Genomic DNA, 17,171 nt, shown 5'->3' on the forward strand with positions numbered 1-17,171 from the left:
ACGAAAGGTGGGAGACGAGAGTCCTCTCCCAGCCTGGCAGCTCCCTACCAGGGTTGACTTCAGCACCCGCTAGCTCAGGCAGGGAGGCCAGCAGCAGCATGCAGAAGATCATGGTAGCAATCGGAGGCACTGCGCAGGGTCAGATGGGTGCGAGTCCTTCAAACACAGCAGCTGCCATCTACATCTCTGAAAGACAAAGCAAAGAGACAAGATGAGAGAGTCCTCCACAGACAGGACTCCTGTCCTGCAGGCTGCTTCTGCTGTCCTTGCCCTGTGATGGGTTGGGCAATCTTCCATGCCTTCAAGAGGGTCTTGACCTCAGCCCTACTCTGAGCCATGCCCTCATCAGAGGCTTAGTGAAGAACCAAGCAGTGCCCAGGTACGTACACTATCTCTGAAGCTATTAATGGAAATTAGCTTTCAGAAGCTCAGCTCCTACAACTACCATGCAGGCATACTCTCTTAACTGCTTTTAACCAAATCCCAATGCAAGGTAATCTGTCCCCATCAATTCTTCACCCTCCTCATTACATTAACAAGCACTGAAGCTGCATCTCCAGTGAACCCGGACAGTCCAACCAGGGCTCATTCGCCCAATGCACATCTCTATCAGCACCAGCTCTCTACTCCAAGGAGCCAAGTGGGCACTCTGGAGCTTATCATACAACTGCAAGATAAATGTCTAAAACAGGGTGAAAATACTCTCTCCCTACACGTCCACACTGCTGCCACAAGAGCATGTGCACTCCCACATACAAGCACACTTCATTTCCTGTTTGGAAACAAGGAAAATAGCAGAGGGCTTAAACTCTGGCAATTCCAGTGGAAAGCCACGATAACACCTAAAGGAACACAAGGTCATCGCAGCAGTATGTGAATTCTTTGTGTCCACATTCACTGCAAAGAGCCTCGGGAGGCTCCCATCCTGGAGGGGAGCTTTACAGAAGGCAGGTTAGAGGCTCTGTCTCCTAGTGAAACGTCAGGCAAAAAGAAAACAGAACAAAGCAATAAATGAGAAAGTTGCCAGGACCAGAGGGTGTTTGCTCAAGAATCCTCAGAGTGGTAGTAAAAAGGCAAAACTGAGTATTAGGTTTTGTTAGTAAAGGAAGAGAGGATATGAAAGGGCCCATCGCTATGCCAGTGCATACATGCGTGCAAGAGCATCAGATGCCATTAGCTCAGAGGTTTCTAACAAAAGGCTGTATTTTCTCCACCCGAAAGAATTAAACTGTACAAGTCAGAGCCCTGAGTTGCCCTGGATACCAAAACAGTTGGATAGATTCACAACAGAAAGGCACAGCACAGCTTCTTAATTCCAAAGGTAAAACCTTGGGCTCAGGAAATCCCCCCCGCTGTGGACTGCTGAGGAGCTAAATCAGGGTGAGAATCACTGAAGCTTGCCCTGGTTTTATTCTCTTTCCTAAGGATACACTACTGGCCATTGTCCCTGCTGGATTCCGTCATGAGAGATGGCTCTGAGCCTGAAAAACAACCGAGGGCCTTCTTGGGAGAAGCAGAGCCTAAAACAGAGCCTGGCAAAAGGGGAGAGGAGCAGACACCCATAAAGACACAGGGTAGCTCCCACCAAAGCACCTTGGGCTTTCCCTCTGTAACCTACTCAGGGTTAAGGGAAAGAGTGGCTAGAGAGCATTGAAACAGTGATTGTACATGGCTGGGTGAGGACCAGAGACCACTGTGAAAGGAAACAAGAAATGGGAGCAACCCCGGATTGCACTGGAAATGTTCAAATGCCCTGACATTCCATTTGATCCAAAAGCCCAGCATAGAAGGATCTAGAGCAGGGAGGCAGATACCTGTGGCAGAGCACAGGGATGAAGGAGCCCCCATCCCTGCCATCGGTGCATACCTCATCAGCCCTGAGTGAAAGGTACCAAGCTGAGACTTAGCATGAGGAGTTTGTCTTTGACAAAAGGCTAGCTGGGCTAAGTGTGTCTCATCCTCTCAACATGACACAGAAGTCATGACAATGGCCAAAGTCACAGCAATGTAGCAACTGCAACACAAACAGACCCATTACCCCATCTGACCAGGAAGCGACCAAACACCAGAACTCAAGTGCCCAGCTTTAGGCAATGTTCACGCCATGTTCTAAATGACACCCACTGCACTGCCACAGCAAGGCATAGCACCCAGGAAAAAACCCTTCCTGTGAGGGTACTGAGGCGCTGGCACAGGGTGCCCAGAGAAGCTCTGGCTGCCCCATCCCTGGCAGAGCCAAGGCCAGGTTGGACACAGGGGCTTGGAGCAAGCTGCTCTAGTGGAAGGGGTCCCTGCCTGTGGCAGGGGATGGAACTGGAGGAGCTTTAAGGTCCCTTCAACACAAACCAGGCTGGGATTCTGTGATTTAACCACTTCAACCCAGTAATCAACATAAAACACAACAGGAGGGAAGAAGGAATGGGGTGGAGAGACAAGGAAAGTCACACAAATGCCCAAGCACCACATCAGCTCCTGCCACTGAGTCGGCAACCAGCACAGGAGGAAAGGGATGGGCTGGGGCAGCACAGTCGTCGGTGCCACCCTGCCCTGCTGTGAACCAGGGGCTTCTCAGGACTTGGGGGGTAAATGAAGCTCAGGAGCTCACAAAAACTGTGTGGCTTGAGGGAGCTGCAGGCCAAAACTGGAAGATGGGGCCATAACAGCCAGCCTGGGCTCCAGAAGAGAAAGGGAAAGCTTCAAAGCTGGCTCTAGAGCATCTGTCTGCAACGCTGTGCCTACAAAAGCTGGCTTTGAACTTGACTCCTGCCTAAAGAGATGAGCATCCTCTCTGGACATGTTTGTATCTCCTCATGACAGAGGAACCTTAACAGCTGGCCTGGACCAGCCTCATCATTCCCTGGTGACAACAGTTTGGGGAGAAAGCCTCACCTTGGCATGTGGCAGTGACAAACTGCTTCCAGCAGTTCAGCCCTGCGTGGGGACTGCAGCAGCTTGTGCTGGGTTTGCTCTTCCCACCACAGCTGGTTCCCAGCCCTGGACCACTGGTTGGGAATCCCTGGAGATGCTGCACACTGGGAGCAAACGTTTCTCATCTTCTGGAGCTCCACAGCAGCTCTTGTTCTTTTGAACAAGGTCACCAAGAGTGGTTTTCACCCATCTCATCATCCAGAGGAGCCTCAGCTCCACTCAGGAGCTCGCACTGCCAGAAATCACTGTTTGAAGACCTTCTGACGCTGATTTCTGCCGAGTCCAAATCTCAGCCAGTAGTACATTGGATTCCCAAACTGCACACTTCCCAGTGCTGGAACACATTGGAATACACTACTAAATACAAGCCTCTGCACAAACAGCATGGAAATCATCTTCCTGGGTAGATAACTTGATAGTTTCCTTTCAGCTCTGTGAGCTCCACACTGTACTCAGGCCTTTCTTCCCCTCTTGCCCACATGGACACACACAGTGCCATAACCCCAGCACAAGCCCCAGACCAGCAAAACCAGGAATAGCAACATCCTCAGAGAGGCAAGAAAGCGTTAAACTCTGTTCTCAGGCTGCATGGCTCAAGTTGCTAATTGCTAACAGCTGCCTGCAGGAGAATAAACCCCTCTTACAACCATTGTGAGGGTGGAAAAAAACAGCTACACCCTGAAAAAACTGAGAAATGAAAAAAGGGGCAGTTCCCCCCAATCTACCCTCTCTAAAGAGCCAGCCCACCTCGAGAGCAGCAGCTCACTGGGACCCAGCGCTGTCCCCACGCATGGAGTCTGAGAGCAGCAGCCCAGTGGGCACAGGAGGGAGCTATTCTTTAGTGATGTGCATGGAGAAGGTGGGACTTGGAGCTCCTCCAGGCACTGTTCTCCCTCCAGAGATCCATTACCGAGGTCTGGCAAGTTTGCAAGCCTCACTAGATCCCAAGTGAAACAGGCAGCTGTTTTAACTGGTTCCTTTGCAGATCATTACCTCGGAGTGGGACCTCAGGCTCTGCTGCAGGAATCCCATTACAGATGCCCAGCACCAGGCCAAGAAACGACACGGTCATGATGAGGACTCATAGCTGTGTGTATGATGCGCTCTGTATGTGTTACAGAAGCATCTAACCTAATTCAAAGTATCCTCGAAGAGGTGTAGGAATGGTCAGGAGGATTAAATGGTATCATTCCTAAAGGAATTCAAGGAGGAAACAGCAAAGTTACTCATTGGGATAGCAGCTGAAACCTGAAGAAATAAAGCCTGGAAAGTGTGATTTCCACTTTTCTGACTCTGAAGCAAGAGTAGAACATGTGTCTGCCTCAGAATCAATCTGAGATACCCCGAGCCCAGCAGCCTTCCTCTGGAGCACACACAGCCCTTGCAGCTCCAGGCTGGACCAAACACAGGGTGCTGATGAAGATCAGCTTCACAGAAAGAATTGTGATCACTTCTTTGCAACCTTTGGTACATGGATGGGACCCGCATCAGAATAGCTGTGCCATAGTGTGCAGGAGCCCTGTGAGAAGGCAGCAGCAAGTCTTCCCTTAGAGGAACCCTGAGTGTGGCCTCTGTGGCCATCCCCAGCCTCCATCAACCAGCGGAGAGGTCTCTGCATGACACTAGGGTGGCACCTGGACAAAGCGAGTGCAAGCAATGGCACCAGAAATCAACACAGTGGCCAGTAACAGGGCAGGTGGGGAGGCCCAGCAGGATCCTGGCATGAAGCAGGAGGCTGCAACAGGAGGGCTTGGATACAGGTGCCAACAGGGATGGGTGGTCAGAAAGAGCCTTGGCAATGTTAGGAATGTGATGGGCGACATAGGGCAGGAACAATTACACCACAAAGTGATGCCTGGAGCAGCAACATGGCTGGACAGGTAAAAGCAACCAGATTTTAGGTGAGAGCTGGGTTAATCAAGATGCATGTGAGAAGTCACAGCTATTGGAAAGCGAGATGCCAATAAGCTCCACCTTTGAGGTGGTATTAAGAGACCTGTCATCACAAGAGATACAAAAGAACATAAGGGACTTGGAAAAGGACCACAACAATATAGAGTGGCACTTGGGGTGGAGACAGGGACACCACAGAGCTGGGGCTGAGGCAGTCCCACAGGAGTGGGGTGTCCTTGGACTGTCAAAGTGCACAGAGCACTTTTGTCCTAAAACCAGACTTAGGGATAACTGAACAATGTGATTTAATCCATCAAAGTAATGAGGCCAAAACCAGAAACCATTAGAAAGGCAAAGTCAAAGACAAGGAAATGCAAATTCACTTGTACTAGCAATGGCTAGTTCTTAGCTCAGGTAATTAAAACCCATCGCTACCCTTCCCCACTGACCCCAGGCAGGGCTCTGTGCTTATCCCCACTGAGCAGCCTGGAGGCACTTCCCACCAGGGCAGATAGGCTGCAGCACTACACAGGACATGGGTGCACATCATCCCCCAGGAGCCAAACCCCGCAGCTGGGGCAGGGCAGGACAGGACAGAGCCTCCGGGACCCCAGCAAGGCCTCCAAAATACACATCCCCTCAACTGAGGGGCAGCCTCCAGGCTCCGGTCCCACTGTTTCTGTATGACAGAAGTGGCAGAACAGAAGATGTGCAAGCAAAGAGTTCCAAGTCCCTCCTTTCTCCTCTCCCAAGCAGCAGTGTTCACTGTCCCGCACCAAAGCTTCATCCCACCCTAACAGGCACCAGAGAGCATGTGCCACATTGATGTTTTCACTCTGCCCCTTACGCTGGCATCTCCCTCCAGCTTTTCTTTTTGTCAGGAGATTGCCTACTCTTTTCTTTTTCACACTACCCTTAAAACACATCAACTACAGGTTAGCAATAGGCCTCTCAAGACCTACAATCTTCCACTGTGAGAGTCTCACATAGCAGCCATATATATGACATGTTAACCACACAGATGACAGATGGAGTATTAAGAGCACTCAATCTAAACCACCTTCCTCCCTCCCCGCTCTCAAGGGGCTCCACCAGAACCTTTTACTTAACTGTACTCAAAACTGCATTCGGGAGGAGATCAGGTTACTGAGCAGCACAGTTACTGGGGATGGAGAGCACCTAATCCCACCTCCTGCTCTCAGCAGGGTTAGCACCAACTCCAGAGCAGCCTGCGCAGGACTTTGTCCAGCTGGGTATTAAAAACCTCCAAGATAAGAGGCTCCCCCACTTCTCCAGACAACCTCTTCCATTGCCTGTCTGCAGAGGGAAAACTTCACCCCTGTTAAGCCAAGGCAGAACCTCCTGTTACCTCAGTTGATGATCACTGCCAACTCCCCTGCTACACATCTCAGTAAAGAGCCTACTTCTGTCTCCTTGATAACCTGCTCTTCAGTATCCCAAAGTCTTCTCCCGTCCCAAATAAACCTCCTCAACCTCCTCAGTGAAGCCAAATTCCAGCACTATGTTACTTAATGTTTTCTCCCAAGTCACCACTCCTGAGATCAAGTCTCCACACAGCAGTGGGACAGCTCTGGTCAGATTTTACTATCACTTCTACCAGCTTCTTCATGGGCATAATAGGGACTAACTGAGTTTGTCCCATGCTGTAGGAGCACTATTCCATGGCCCTGTGTTTAGGGACTGCACGGATCACATTCCCACCCGTACCTATTTTGAGAGGTATCAGGTGGCACTTTATAAATCAACTTGTTTAACACAGTTCTGATCAGCAAATGGAAACTGAGACCCTGCCACCTTAGCACAGCAAGAGGACACGGACCGGCTACATGGAGAGCACAGACCAGGCACAACCAACACAGCTCATGAGGGTGCTCCTCACTCAGAGCCACCAGCTACCAGCACTGGTGAGGCACCCAAGATGAGCATGAAGGATAGGCCAGACCCTGCACAGGGCAAAGGGGACCACTTTGCCCAGTGGCACTCAACACCTCCTGTCCCCAAAGCAGAGCCTCTTCTGCCTGCTGGGAGCAGCAGCATTCAGTCAACAGCAGGGAACGCAGCCAGGATCCAGGTATCCAGGTGTGTCAACACAGTTCCTTTCGGCAGCCAGTACAGGATTCTCATTAAAAACCATCTGAAGGCTTTCTGCACATGATCTGCTTTCCATCAGAGCACATGGACCACAGAGCATGTGCCTTCTTTAATGTGACATTGATGTAGGGATGCAGCAGCTCCTCCGATCCTGCTCTGGCCGGAGGTCAGGCTCTGCCTGTTGGTCACCTGCTCCCACGCTATTTTAAGCCACTTCCACAACATTTATGTTTTCCCAAACTTCGGGAACTCCTTTGGTCCTCCCAGATTTATTACCCATCGGCAGCCAGGAGTCACAAAGCTGCTTTGCCAGTTGGTTTTAAACAAACAAGTCCCTATCTTGCTCCGATTTCAAAGCCTTCTGCCTGTTATCTTGTGTTTGACGCCCTCCCCCACAACGAGCGCAAGGGAAGGCATTTCCATATCCTCATAAGGGAGAGGACATCATCCAGCTCCTGCCCAAACACAGGAAACTTCTTGCTTCTCAATACTGTTACTAGCAATCAGTTGGGTTTTTTTAACCTTCCCCACTATATAAACAACACTGGTGACATTTATTCTGCTATACAGACATGAAAATATTTCTCACTGCCTTGAGATATACTCACTGTGCTTTTACAGTTATCTTGAGCTTTGCCTACATCCCAAAATACCTCCTTACAATAGCAGCTACTCATTACCTACAACTTTTTGTTAATTGCTCCTGTTGGAAAACCTATTTAAGAGATAAAACATGAAAACTGGGACAGACTCTTTACAAAACAAGAAGCAAAACCAGCAACACACGCAGCACCAAGCAGAGAAGCTGCTGGGTTTTGCAAGGGTGGAAGCCAAACTCTAAGAGATGGTTCAGTGAAAATCAAACCAGAAGCACTATTTGGAACATCTACTCACTCAGCTGGCCCTCTAGGGACACCACAGAAATGCTGATAATCACCAAAAGCTGCTTTTTATGAGCTTTGTGAAACGTCTCTTCATAAAGCAAAGTTTCAGTACACCTGCCACTGGTACCCAGACCTGCCCTTCGCTCAAGGAGCATCACTGGCTCTGCTGTGGTCCTGGCAAAAACTGTTTATAAGTGTAAAACGCCATGCCATACAGCTACAAAAAGACACCAAACTTGAAGCAGATTTACCAGTATTAGAAAGAACCCAAATTATCATTTACTGCATTCCACAACTGAAGTAACTCCAAAACCCAAAACTCAGCGAACTCCCATGACCCGGCTTCAGTGTGCGCCTGAGCCCAGAACTGCCCCCTGTGCTGGGCTGCACCCCCAGAGCGTGAGCAGCAGCTCAGGGAGGGGATCCTGCCCCTCTGCTGTGCTCTGGGGAGACCCCCCCTGCAGCCCTGATCCAGCTCTGGGGCAGCAGCACAAGAGGGACCTGGAGCTGTTGGAGCGAGGCCAGAGGAGGCCATGGAGATGCTGCGAGGGCTGGAGCAGCTCTGCTCTGGAGCCAGGCTGAGAGAGCTGGGCTGGGGCAGCCTGGAGAAGAGAAGGCTCCTGAAGGGGAGACCTTAGAGCAGCTCCAGTGCCTAAAGGGGCTGCAGGAAAGCTGGAGAGGGGCTTGGGACAAGGGCCTGTAGGGACAGGCCAAGGGGAATGGCTTGAACCTGCCCGAGGGGAGACTGAGCTGAGCTCTTAGGCAGAAGCTCTTCCCTGTGAGGGTGCTGAGGCGCTGGCACAGGGTGCCCAGAGAAGCTGTGGCTGCCCCATCCCTGGCAGTGTTCAAGGCCAGGTTGGACACAGGGGCTTGGAGCAAGCTGCTCCAGTGGAAGGGGTTGGAGCTGGAGGAGCTTTAAGGTCCCTCCCAGCACAAACCAGGCTGTGACTCTTAATCGAGTGTTTCTCCCCTCCCACAACACACTGGCCTGAACCAGAGGGGACAAAGCAGGTTGTGTCCTCAGTGGGTATCATTTCTTTGCGCACCTAACCACAACAGCTCAGTCTGTAACACACATCTGCTACGCTGTGTGTATTAAACAAAGTTTGCTCAAGCAAAGTGGTTTTAGCGTTTGATTTATGAAGTGCCTGGCAAAGATGGGAGCAATGAGTGGCGACACTTAGGGATCAGCTCGAATTGCTGCACCAAGCCTGGAGACTCCTCCTCCGGCGGGGATTTCCAGGCAGGTCTCACCATGTTCTGCTGGGTTTGGTATTTACAAGTTCAACTCCCCAAGATAAAGTTTAACTTCTCATGTACAGAGACGAAATTTCCATTACCAGAAGGTCTCAGCAAAACCCCCACCATGCCTACAGACAGACCCCAGAGACCTTTGTTACCCCTATGTGTTTCAAGCAATCAAAGTAAATGTTTTGCTCATAAACAAAGGAGAAGACAAGCACATCAGAAAAGCTCTAACAGCATCTCACAGCTATAGAGAATGGCTGAGTCTCATCATGTTTTCTCAAGGCAGAGCAGGAAACAGGAGCCCACAGAGAAGCCAATTACACAGAAGGCAGGTAGCTATAGGAAAATCCTGGGATTCTTTGAGGCAAACACAAGAAACAGGAGAGAGGAGGGGGAGAAAAAGAAATATGTAAAATAAGGATGCCTAGACCTAAAAGAAGGATCCCATTTACCTCTTTCCCATATTGAAAACAAACTGAAATTAAAAAACAACACATTAAAACTGAGGAAATGAAATTCCAGGGCATACCATGCGCATGAAGCCTCTGGGATATGTTGCCACAGAGCAACGTGGGAGTAATTCCATAAAATACGGGAAGCGGATCTACATAATAAGAACATCTGCGATTCCACTCGCAGAGTCGAGGAAAGAATACACTGGATATACACTTTCAGCTAGCCAGGTATAAGCAAACCAGTAATTAATGTAACCAGAGAGTGATCTCCTACAGGGCAGGTTATTCCACATCTGCCTGTATTTGAGCGCTTGGGTTTTTGTGCTCAATGTGCCAAGCAGCCGCTGCCTGAGATAAGCCGGGCCTGAGTAGGTGGGCTGTGATTAATCCAGTTTGGCAAGCTTTGCTCTGTGTACAGAGATCACATTGCAGCTCTCGGCTGCTTATTGTGCAGCTTCTCAAGGAGAGAAACAAGTGCCCACCTTTGCTTTGTCATTACTCGCTTTCTGTAGCAGAGCTTCTCCTCTGTGACACAAAATGAGCAGATGAAATTTCAGCCAAGCCTACTCAGTAAATACCTGCGGAGCACGGAGTGACCCTGTGCAAACACTGCTATTTATTTGGGACCGTTTTCAGCATCTGGAAAAAATGGGTTTACTGGGGAATTAATCAGATTTTACCTGGAGGGGCTGCTACACAGCTAACCCTAACAACAAGGACTCTCAGAAGCAGCTTCCTGCACATCCATACTCCTGTGGTTCAGGCTAAATGTGAGTCCGAGGAAGTCTGACAGTGATAAAACCTGCAGGAGGTGCATCAGGAGGGGACGGGGAGGTCTGCACTCCCCAAGAGGTGAGACACAACACAGCCATGGAACACGCACAGGGCGGGAGCGGCTGGGGCTCGGGGACCAGGACCGTGTCCCCTCACTGTCCCACCATCACAAGCAACCCTCTGCCAGCGCCAGCTTTGGGTATCTGACTCCCCCTTAGCCTGACACATCCCAGCACAACGTGTCTGATTTGAGCTCTAGCACCATGGGCTTTCCCAGAGAGCCACAGCCCCACAAACCACTCCAGCCCAGGAGAGTACATCAGCCAGCATCACATTCCCACCCCACAGCGGATCCTGGGTCCCAGGGCATGAAGCACGGGGAATACCCACAATCTATGAACCCTCTGGCACCTGCAAGAGGAAAAACAGGGCACAAAGAGCCACCCTCTCCTGCCAGCCACGGAGAACAGCCTCCACATCCCGGCACTGCCACCGCTACAGCCCCCCTCCACTTCCAGCCAGGCTCCAAAGCTTTGTGCATTATCCAACATCGGAAGCATGCGAGGAGGAGAGCAGAGTTAAGCTGGGAGGACCCTACCTGCCTTGCCCGGGGCCTGCTGAGCACAGGGAACAACTGCCATGTCTCTGTTGAGCTCCATAGCTTGAGCCAGGCTGTAGTTTCGACATTCCTTGCAACTTTCCACCAGCACACATGATATGTTCAAACTTGAGTAACTCCTCCCTCCTCCCTCCCTCCGCACACACAGACAGGCCCAGGAGATGGCCCTGCCTCTATCATCCCAGTTCCTATAGCAACTCCTGACCCAGCAGATGGAAACAGAGCTGTTTTCTAGGCAAATCTGCCTGCTTGGATTCCTCGGCTCTTCCCTGCTGTTGGCCCCTCCTTGCTCCAGTGCTCTCCCTCGGGGCTGCTCCGCTGGCACCCGGCCCGGACTGCGCCTGGAGGAAGGCCAAGCTTTGAATTCATTTAGTGAAACCACAACAGAAAGCAGCTCTCCTGCTCAGGAAGCAGGGCCCGTGTAGTCCCAGGGGCGAGCCAGGCCCGGCCCGGCCGGCTTCACCTTCTGGTTTAACACAACTGCCTCTGCTCGCAGGGGAAAGCCCGGTGGGAACATCGCGGCACCGTGCGCTGCGCGTCCGTTCTCCACCAGCGTGTGTGCGGGAGGGAGAAGTAATAAGCAAAGGCAGCTCTAGTCATTCCTTAAGCAAATCCAACTGATGGGACTGCTGCAGGGAGCAGAGGCACTTCTCAGACACTTGGACTTTTGCTTCCAGAGGCTTTCCTGGAAGAGGGAGAGTGCAGAAGAAACACCAGGGCTCCAATGCATGTTTATCACAACAGATCCATCACCCCTATTGCTTTCCTCAGCTGCGTGACATCAGTCCTTTCCTTTTCATTTAAAAATACAGAAATAGAGGGGGAAACACAAAACGAGAATGTGGTACCTGGGGGATGAATTACCAAGGGTGACAGTGGGAATCGTATGGGCAGGTGATATTGATGAGGCTCCGTGGTGGCAGGACAAGCAGGACTGCAGCAAAGTGAGCCACAGGAGGCACTGAAATGGAGAGGGGCTTTGGACAAGGGCCTACAGGACAGAACAAGGGGAATGGCTTGAACCTGCCAGAGGGGAGACTGAGCTGAGCTCTTAGGCAGAAGCTCTTCCCTGTGAGGGTGCTGAGGCGCTGGCACAGGGTGCCCAGAGAAGCTGTGGCTGCCCCATCCCTGGCAGTGCTCAAGGCCAGGTTGGACACAGGGGCTTGGAGCAAGCTGCTCCAGTGGAAGGGGTCCCTGCCCGTGGCAGGGGTTGGAGCTGGAGGAGCTTTAAGGTCCCTTCCAACACAAACCAGGCTGGAATTCCATGATAAGTACCCTTCTGACCTGTCCACGGGGAACATCAGCAAAAGCATCAAAGCAGATGCATATCACAGAAGCAACATCAAGGGCCTGGAGAAGGCTCCTGGGTGCCAAAGAGCCCCCATGGCACTGGGAAGAGCAGTGACCCAACTCGGACAGATCTGAGGAGCTCCTTTCCCTGGGGAAGGACGGTGCAGGAGAGGCACAAAGCACTCCTAGAAACTGCTGACCTTGCAGTTCCCTCGCTCTTGCCTTCAGCACTTGAGCACAGCAACAGGCTCTCTGCTGGATGCCCTCTGCAATGTAACTTGATCCAGGCTGTACAGTCACTAATCAATCTGGGATAAAGCAAAACACTCCTTTTTTTTTCACTGGAATGAGCCCAAATATGCACAACAACAGATCCCACTCTGAGCCATTACAAACTACAGCACTTCAGAGAGAGTTTTGCATCTCACATCGCAGAGGGAGCATACTTCTGCCATAGCATCATCGCTTCTCAAATTGTGTATTTGAGAGACTTCCTAATGACCTCATAGCAGCACATGTGACCAGCTCCTCAAAGGACTCGGAATAACATCAACAGACCCTGTTTTGGTCTTGCACAGAACAGCTTTCCGCAGCAACAGCAGGTTTCCGCACGGCGAGGGGGCAGAACCAGCCCAGGCAGGGATGGCACTGTTCGAGTTCCTCCAGCAGATTGTGTTTGGCTTTGAAAAGATCAGTCCAATTAACTGAGACCAAATTCCATAGACAAATTTAGACACAAGAGCTTGTTTATGCCAGTGCAGGGCAATTTGGCTGCTTAAGGCATCTACACAGGATCGTGAATCCCCAAAGTATTGCAAAAACACTCTAGGAAGAGGTAAGAGGTGGTCTCCCAAAATAGATAATAATGCCTACTAAGTGTTTCAATGGGCTTAAAAGCATGTTTTTTTCTACTACTGCTTGAAAATAACTTGCTAAGCAGAAATCTGAAATCCAGGGTGAAGCACTGGTGAGCTGATCACACTGACAGCGGGAAGTTGCCTTCTGCTGTCCCAGAGCCACGGGAGAAATAAATGAACAAACAGTGATGCTAAGGTGAAGGCAACTAGACAAACAGCTCAAGACAGACAGATGGCCTTGACCACCTGAGCAGGACCCTCCTCTGTAGCAAGCACAAGGCTCTTGCAGAGGAAAAGCTCCACAATCACGTTGTAGAAATGCATGTCAACACCAGACCTGTGACCTGTGGCCAGAGAACCACTGCAGTTACCACTGATGAGGGGGGAATACATGTCCAAGCGTGAGTAAGGAAAGCACTAATTAGAATAGCACCTAAAAGCTTTTCCTGGCAGGCCTCTGCTGCAGCAGCACACCACCACCAGGCACCCTGTCCTTCAGCACAGCCCTTATGCTCCTTACCTTCCAGCCGCCTGCCTAGCACAGCTCTAGCAGGACCTCTACCTGCCTTCATCCCAGAAGGCCACAGCTGGGACCAGGGATCTCGGTAAGCACCGATGTCTCATGTCAGATTAAGACAAGGACATCACCTGAGCAGCCTTTGGCTATGCAGGGACAAGGGAGTAGAAGAGCACAGGACAGTCCCATGAAGGAGGCTGGACCCATACAACATTCAAGCTCTTTATTCCGTCAATGAGAGGAGATGACAGCCAGCTCCCACCTTCACCTTCCCAGGAACTTGTGATACAACACAGAAGCCTGCTCGGAAAGTGCTTTGTTTGCACCTCACAGCCCTCTCCTGTCCTTACCCAAAGTGTGAGAACGTGTTCACTCCCACCCAGCTGAAGCACCTGCTCAGCCAGCTCTGCTTGTATCCTCCTTCCACTGCAAAGAAATCCACTTCCAGCCATAAAAGTGGGAGAAGAGGGAAGCAGGGAAGAGCTTGGCATGGCAGGGGAGGGGCAGCATGGGATGTGTGTGACATCCTCCAAGAACTACTGACCAACCACCCTTCCATACAAGGTGCTGACTACAGCTATTCTGCAGGGTAACAGAAGGCTCAGAGATGACAAGATAGAGCACGGGGTGACATATATGGACACCTGATGCAGAACAACCCCCTCCCAAGCTATATGACACAACAGGACACAAAGGGGAACATTCACCTTCCACCACACACCTCCAACCCCATGCCAAGGAAGCCTTTCTTCTGAAGAGAGAGGGAAGTCCTCCTAAGGGTAAATACCACAGTATATGGCATCTCCTCTACCCCTCAGTGACTTCCTGTATCACCAGAACAAGCACAACCTCTGGTCCAGCCACGGGACAGTAAATCCTCCTGCCCCCAACAGATACAGCTCTGCAGCTGAGCCAAGCTGCTTGTTTCTGGATGCACTGTAGCTGCCCAGTGATACCCTGTCCTGCCAGGACATGGGAGCAGGAGAGGCCTCAGCACTGCTGTGCCACCACAGTTCCCTCATCAGGGATGAAAATGGCTGGGAAGGTGGCAATGGAAGAACAACAACTCCTCCCCAACCCTCCCAATCTCACCCAGAGCTTTAAATACTACCAGGGAAGACCCAAACAGCAGCAGCCTCCTATTTGCCCTGTCTTTTTTAAACAGCTCAGCTGCTCCATTATGGGCTGCCTTAAAGATAGGGATGAGAGTAGAGGGAAGGCAAGTGGTACATATACCCCCAGGTCAGAACAAGTGGGGTGAGATCGGTTTAGCTTTAGCTGTTGTAATGACAAAGCCCAGTGAACACATCTTCCAGCCGAGGAGTGAACTCCTGGCACAGAGCAGCACTCAGCAAGGACACACTTGTAAACACTCTCCCTGGCCATCTTTGCTGACACAAGTGCAAGAAAGGGGCAGAGAAACCACTATCTGCAAACAGACATCCCTCCCTGTCCCTGGACACCGGGACCAGCCCAAGCAGGACATCTCCAGCCTCTCTGCCTTGCTCTTGTCTGCACCATGAGCCAAGTACTCTCTGGTGTCTGCAACGGCAAGTGCTGCAGATGAGAAAACTCCCATGAGCTCTGGGTTTCTGACATCTAAACCCTGTAAGTAGTTAGTATGTTCAGCAGGCACAGGGCTTCTTTCAAAGCTGACCTTCTTGAAGCACTAGATTGCATCCAGTGTCCTGAGCACTGTCATGGACGTGTTCCTCCCCCAGCACTGCAGTAGCCCAGATCCTCCTGCCCCCCATCCCTAGAAGGGGTTCGGGGCAAGGAAGGTAGTGTAAGGAGAGCTCTGACAAGCAGAGCTGCACAGGTCCCAGGCCTGGTGGGTCAAAGCTCTGCTATCTCACCAAGTGATACTTCCCCAGGTCTTCTCTCTCCCAGAAGCTTCCCAGACGAACCCATGTTGCCATATGTCACCTCAAACACTACAAGCTTTGGGGACCGGCAAAGACCAGTGTCTCAGTATTAATTCCAAGCCCAGCTCAGAGAAGAGCTACTCAGCTTCCTTCACTGGAGATTTTATTCCAGAGACATGGAGAATAAGAGCAGAAAGCCAAAGCAAACCATAAGCACTGGCTATAGGCTTCAGCAAGGAGGAACAGCATGTGGGAAAGGAGAGATTGGGCACCAACAGTTCGGGTTTCCCAGCAAGGGACACCAGAACAACCGAACCAGAGCAGAGCTCAGCTATGGCAGGGGTGCTGTTACAGCCCCTCTGCCTGCAACACACACAGACCCTGCAGAAACACCCGGTGCATGGAAGAGCTGGTGGTTAAAACAGGAGCTGGCAGCCCAAGTCAGCCTCTAGATGCCACCCCTGCCTCTGCACAACTGCTGCTCCAGGACCCTCCAGCCACACAACCCCGAACCTGCCCTCTGCACTTGGGTCAAAGCATGCAGCAAGCAGCTGGCAACAGTGGTCACCATGTTTCTGCCATTCCTCAGCAGGGACCATCGCCTCCAAGTGACCAGAGGCCTGCAGAAGCCCACGCTCCCAGCCCATTTGCTGGCTCTGGTATGGAAACAAAAGCAGGAAGATGCTCTCAGGCGCACAGTTCAGACAGGCAGGATACCAAATGGCCCCTCTTCATGGCAACAGGGAATCTGTAACCCACCTAAGGGCACTGCTGCTGGCTCCTCACCACTGGACTCATCTAATACAGTGGACACTAACAGGAATACAACAGGAATCTCCAGAGCAGAAGGCAGTGCTAAGCAAGATCCTGACGAGCCCAGGGTAGCTCTCATTCTCAGTGCCGGTGAAGGATGCACATTTCTCCCCATGACATGAGGGGATGCAGAGTGCAGGGATACAGCCAGACCAGAATCCAGCAACGAGGCCTTGGCTAGGGAAGCTTCCACCTCCTCAGCAGCTCCTTCCATCTCAGCCATTTCCCTTCCAAGCAAGGCCTCCTGGCCTCAGTAAGCATAAGGGTGTTGCAATCTGCAGTTCTGTCTGAAGAAATCCAGCCCAGCCCAGACACAGCAGCAGGCCTCTGCTCTGGCCTGACTACGTGCCATTCATGGACACCCACTGAGTCCAGAAGCTTGTGGCATTGCCAAATCCAAGCTTACTTCTCAGATGTAGAGAGCTGTTGTGCTCCCATTAGTCTCAGGGCAACACAGGGCAACTCCGATTGCCTGTTGGAGCACCCATGTCCTGAGCTGGTGTTCCTTGTGAAATGACTGCAGCAGACCCTGGGGAAAACCTTCTCCTCCCATTGCAAGGGGCTGAGGAGGGACATTCTTTGAGCATGTGTGGCCTCAGCCTGGGCGCAGAGCTGCTCTGCCCCAGCCCACACTCAGCCTCAGGGCGAAGGATGCTCACAGAGCTCATCCTGTGCCTCCAGACAAACCCAGCTCTGGCTGGGCAAACACACAGCCAATACTGAGGAGAAAACACCCATGTGCTCATTCCAACAACAGGACATGTTCTTCACTGTAATAACCCCGTGCAAACATGAGAAAACCACCTAACAGGGTCCTTGCCTTTTCCTGCAGAAACAGCACTTTGGGGCTGCTCATATTTCCCATCCTAGCATGGAAGACAGAAGGATTCAGATACATTACACGTTACATTATTAT

At 51.4% G+C, this 17,171-nt stretch overlaps 1 protein-coding gene across 4 annotated transcripts in view; it reads right to left on the bottom strand.

Moving 5' to 3' along the window:
• Nucleotides 1-17,171, bottom strand: part of LOC133212013 (discoidin domain-containing receptor 2-like) — a 60,062-nt gene that overhangs the window by 33,270 nt on the left and 9,621 nt on the right. For 2 of the 4 annotated variants that reach the window (XM_061352999.1, XM_061353003.1), the window contains exons 1-2: nt 10,893-11,051; nt 49-186 (exon numbers count right to left, since the gene is read on the bottom strand). In XM_061352999.1, coding sequence (XP_061208983.1) covers nt 49-112 — 64 coding nt within the window. In that variant the 5' untranslated portion in view covers nt 113-186; nt 10,893-11,051. Of the gene's footprint in view, nt 1-48; nt 187-10,892; nt 11,053-17,171 lie in introns of those variants that run through there. The other 2 variants (XM_061353001.1, XM_061353000.1) reach the window with 2 other exon arrangements.

The sequence above is a fragment of the Neopsephotus bourkii genome, unplaced genomic scaffold (genome assembly GCF_033783945.1).
Source record: "Neopsephotus bourkii isolate Nb327-2 ecotype Australia unplaced genomic scaffold, CSIRO-AGI_Nbou_v1 NB_659, whole genome shotgun sequence".
NCBI lineage: Eukaryota > Metazoa > Chordata > Aves > Psittaciformes > Psittacidae > Neopsephotus > Neopsephotus bourkii.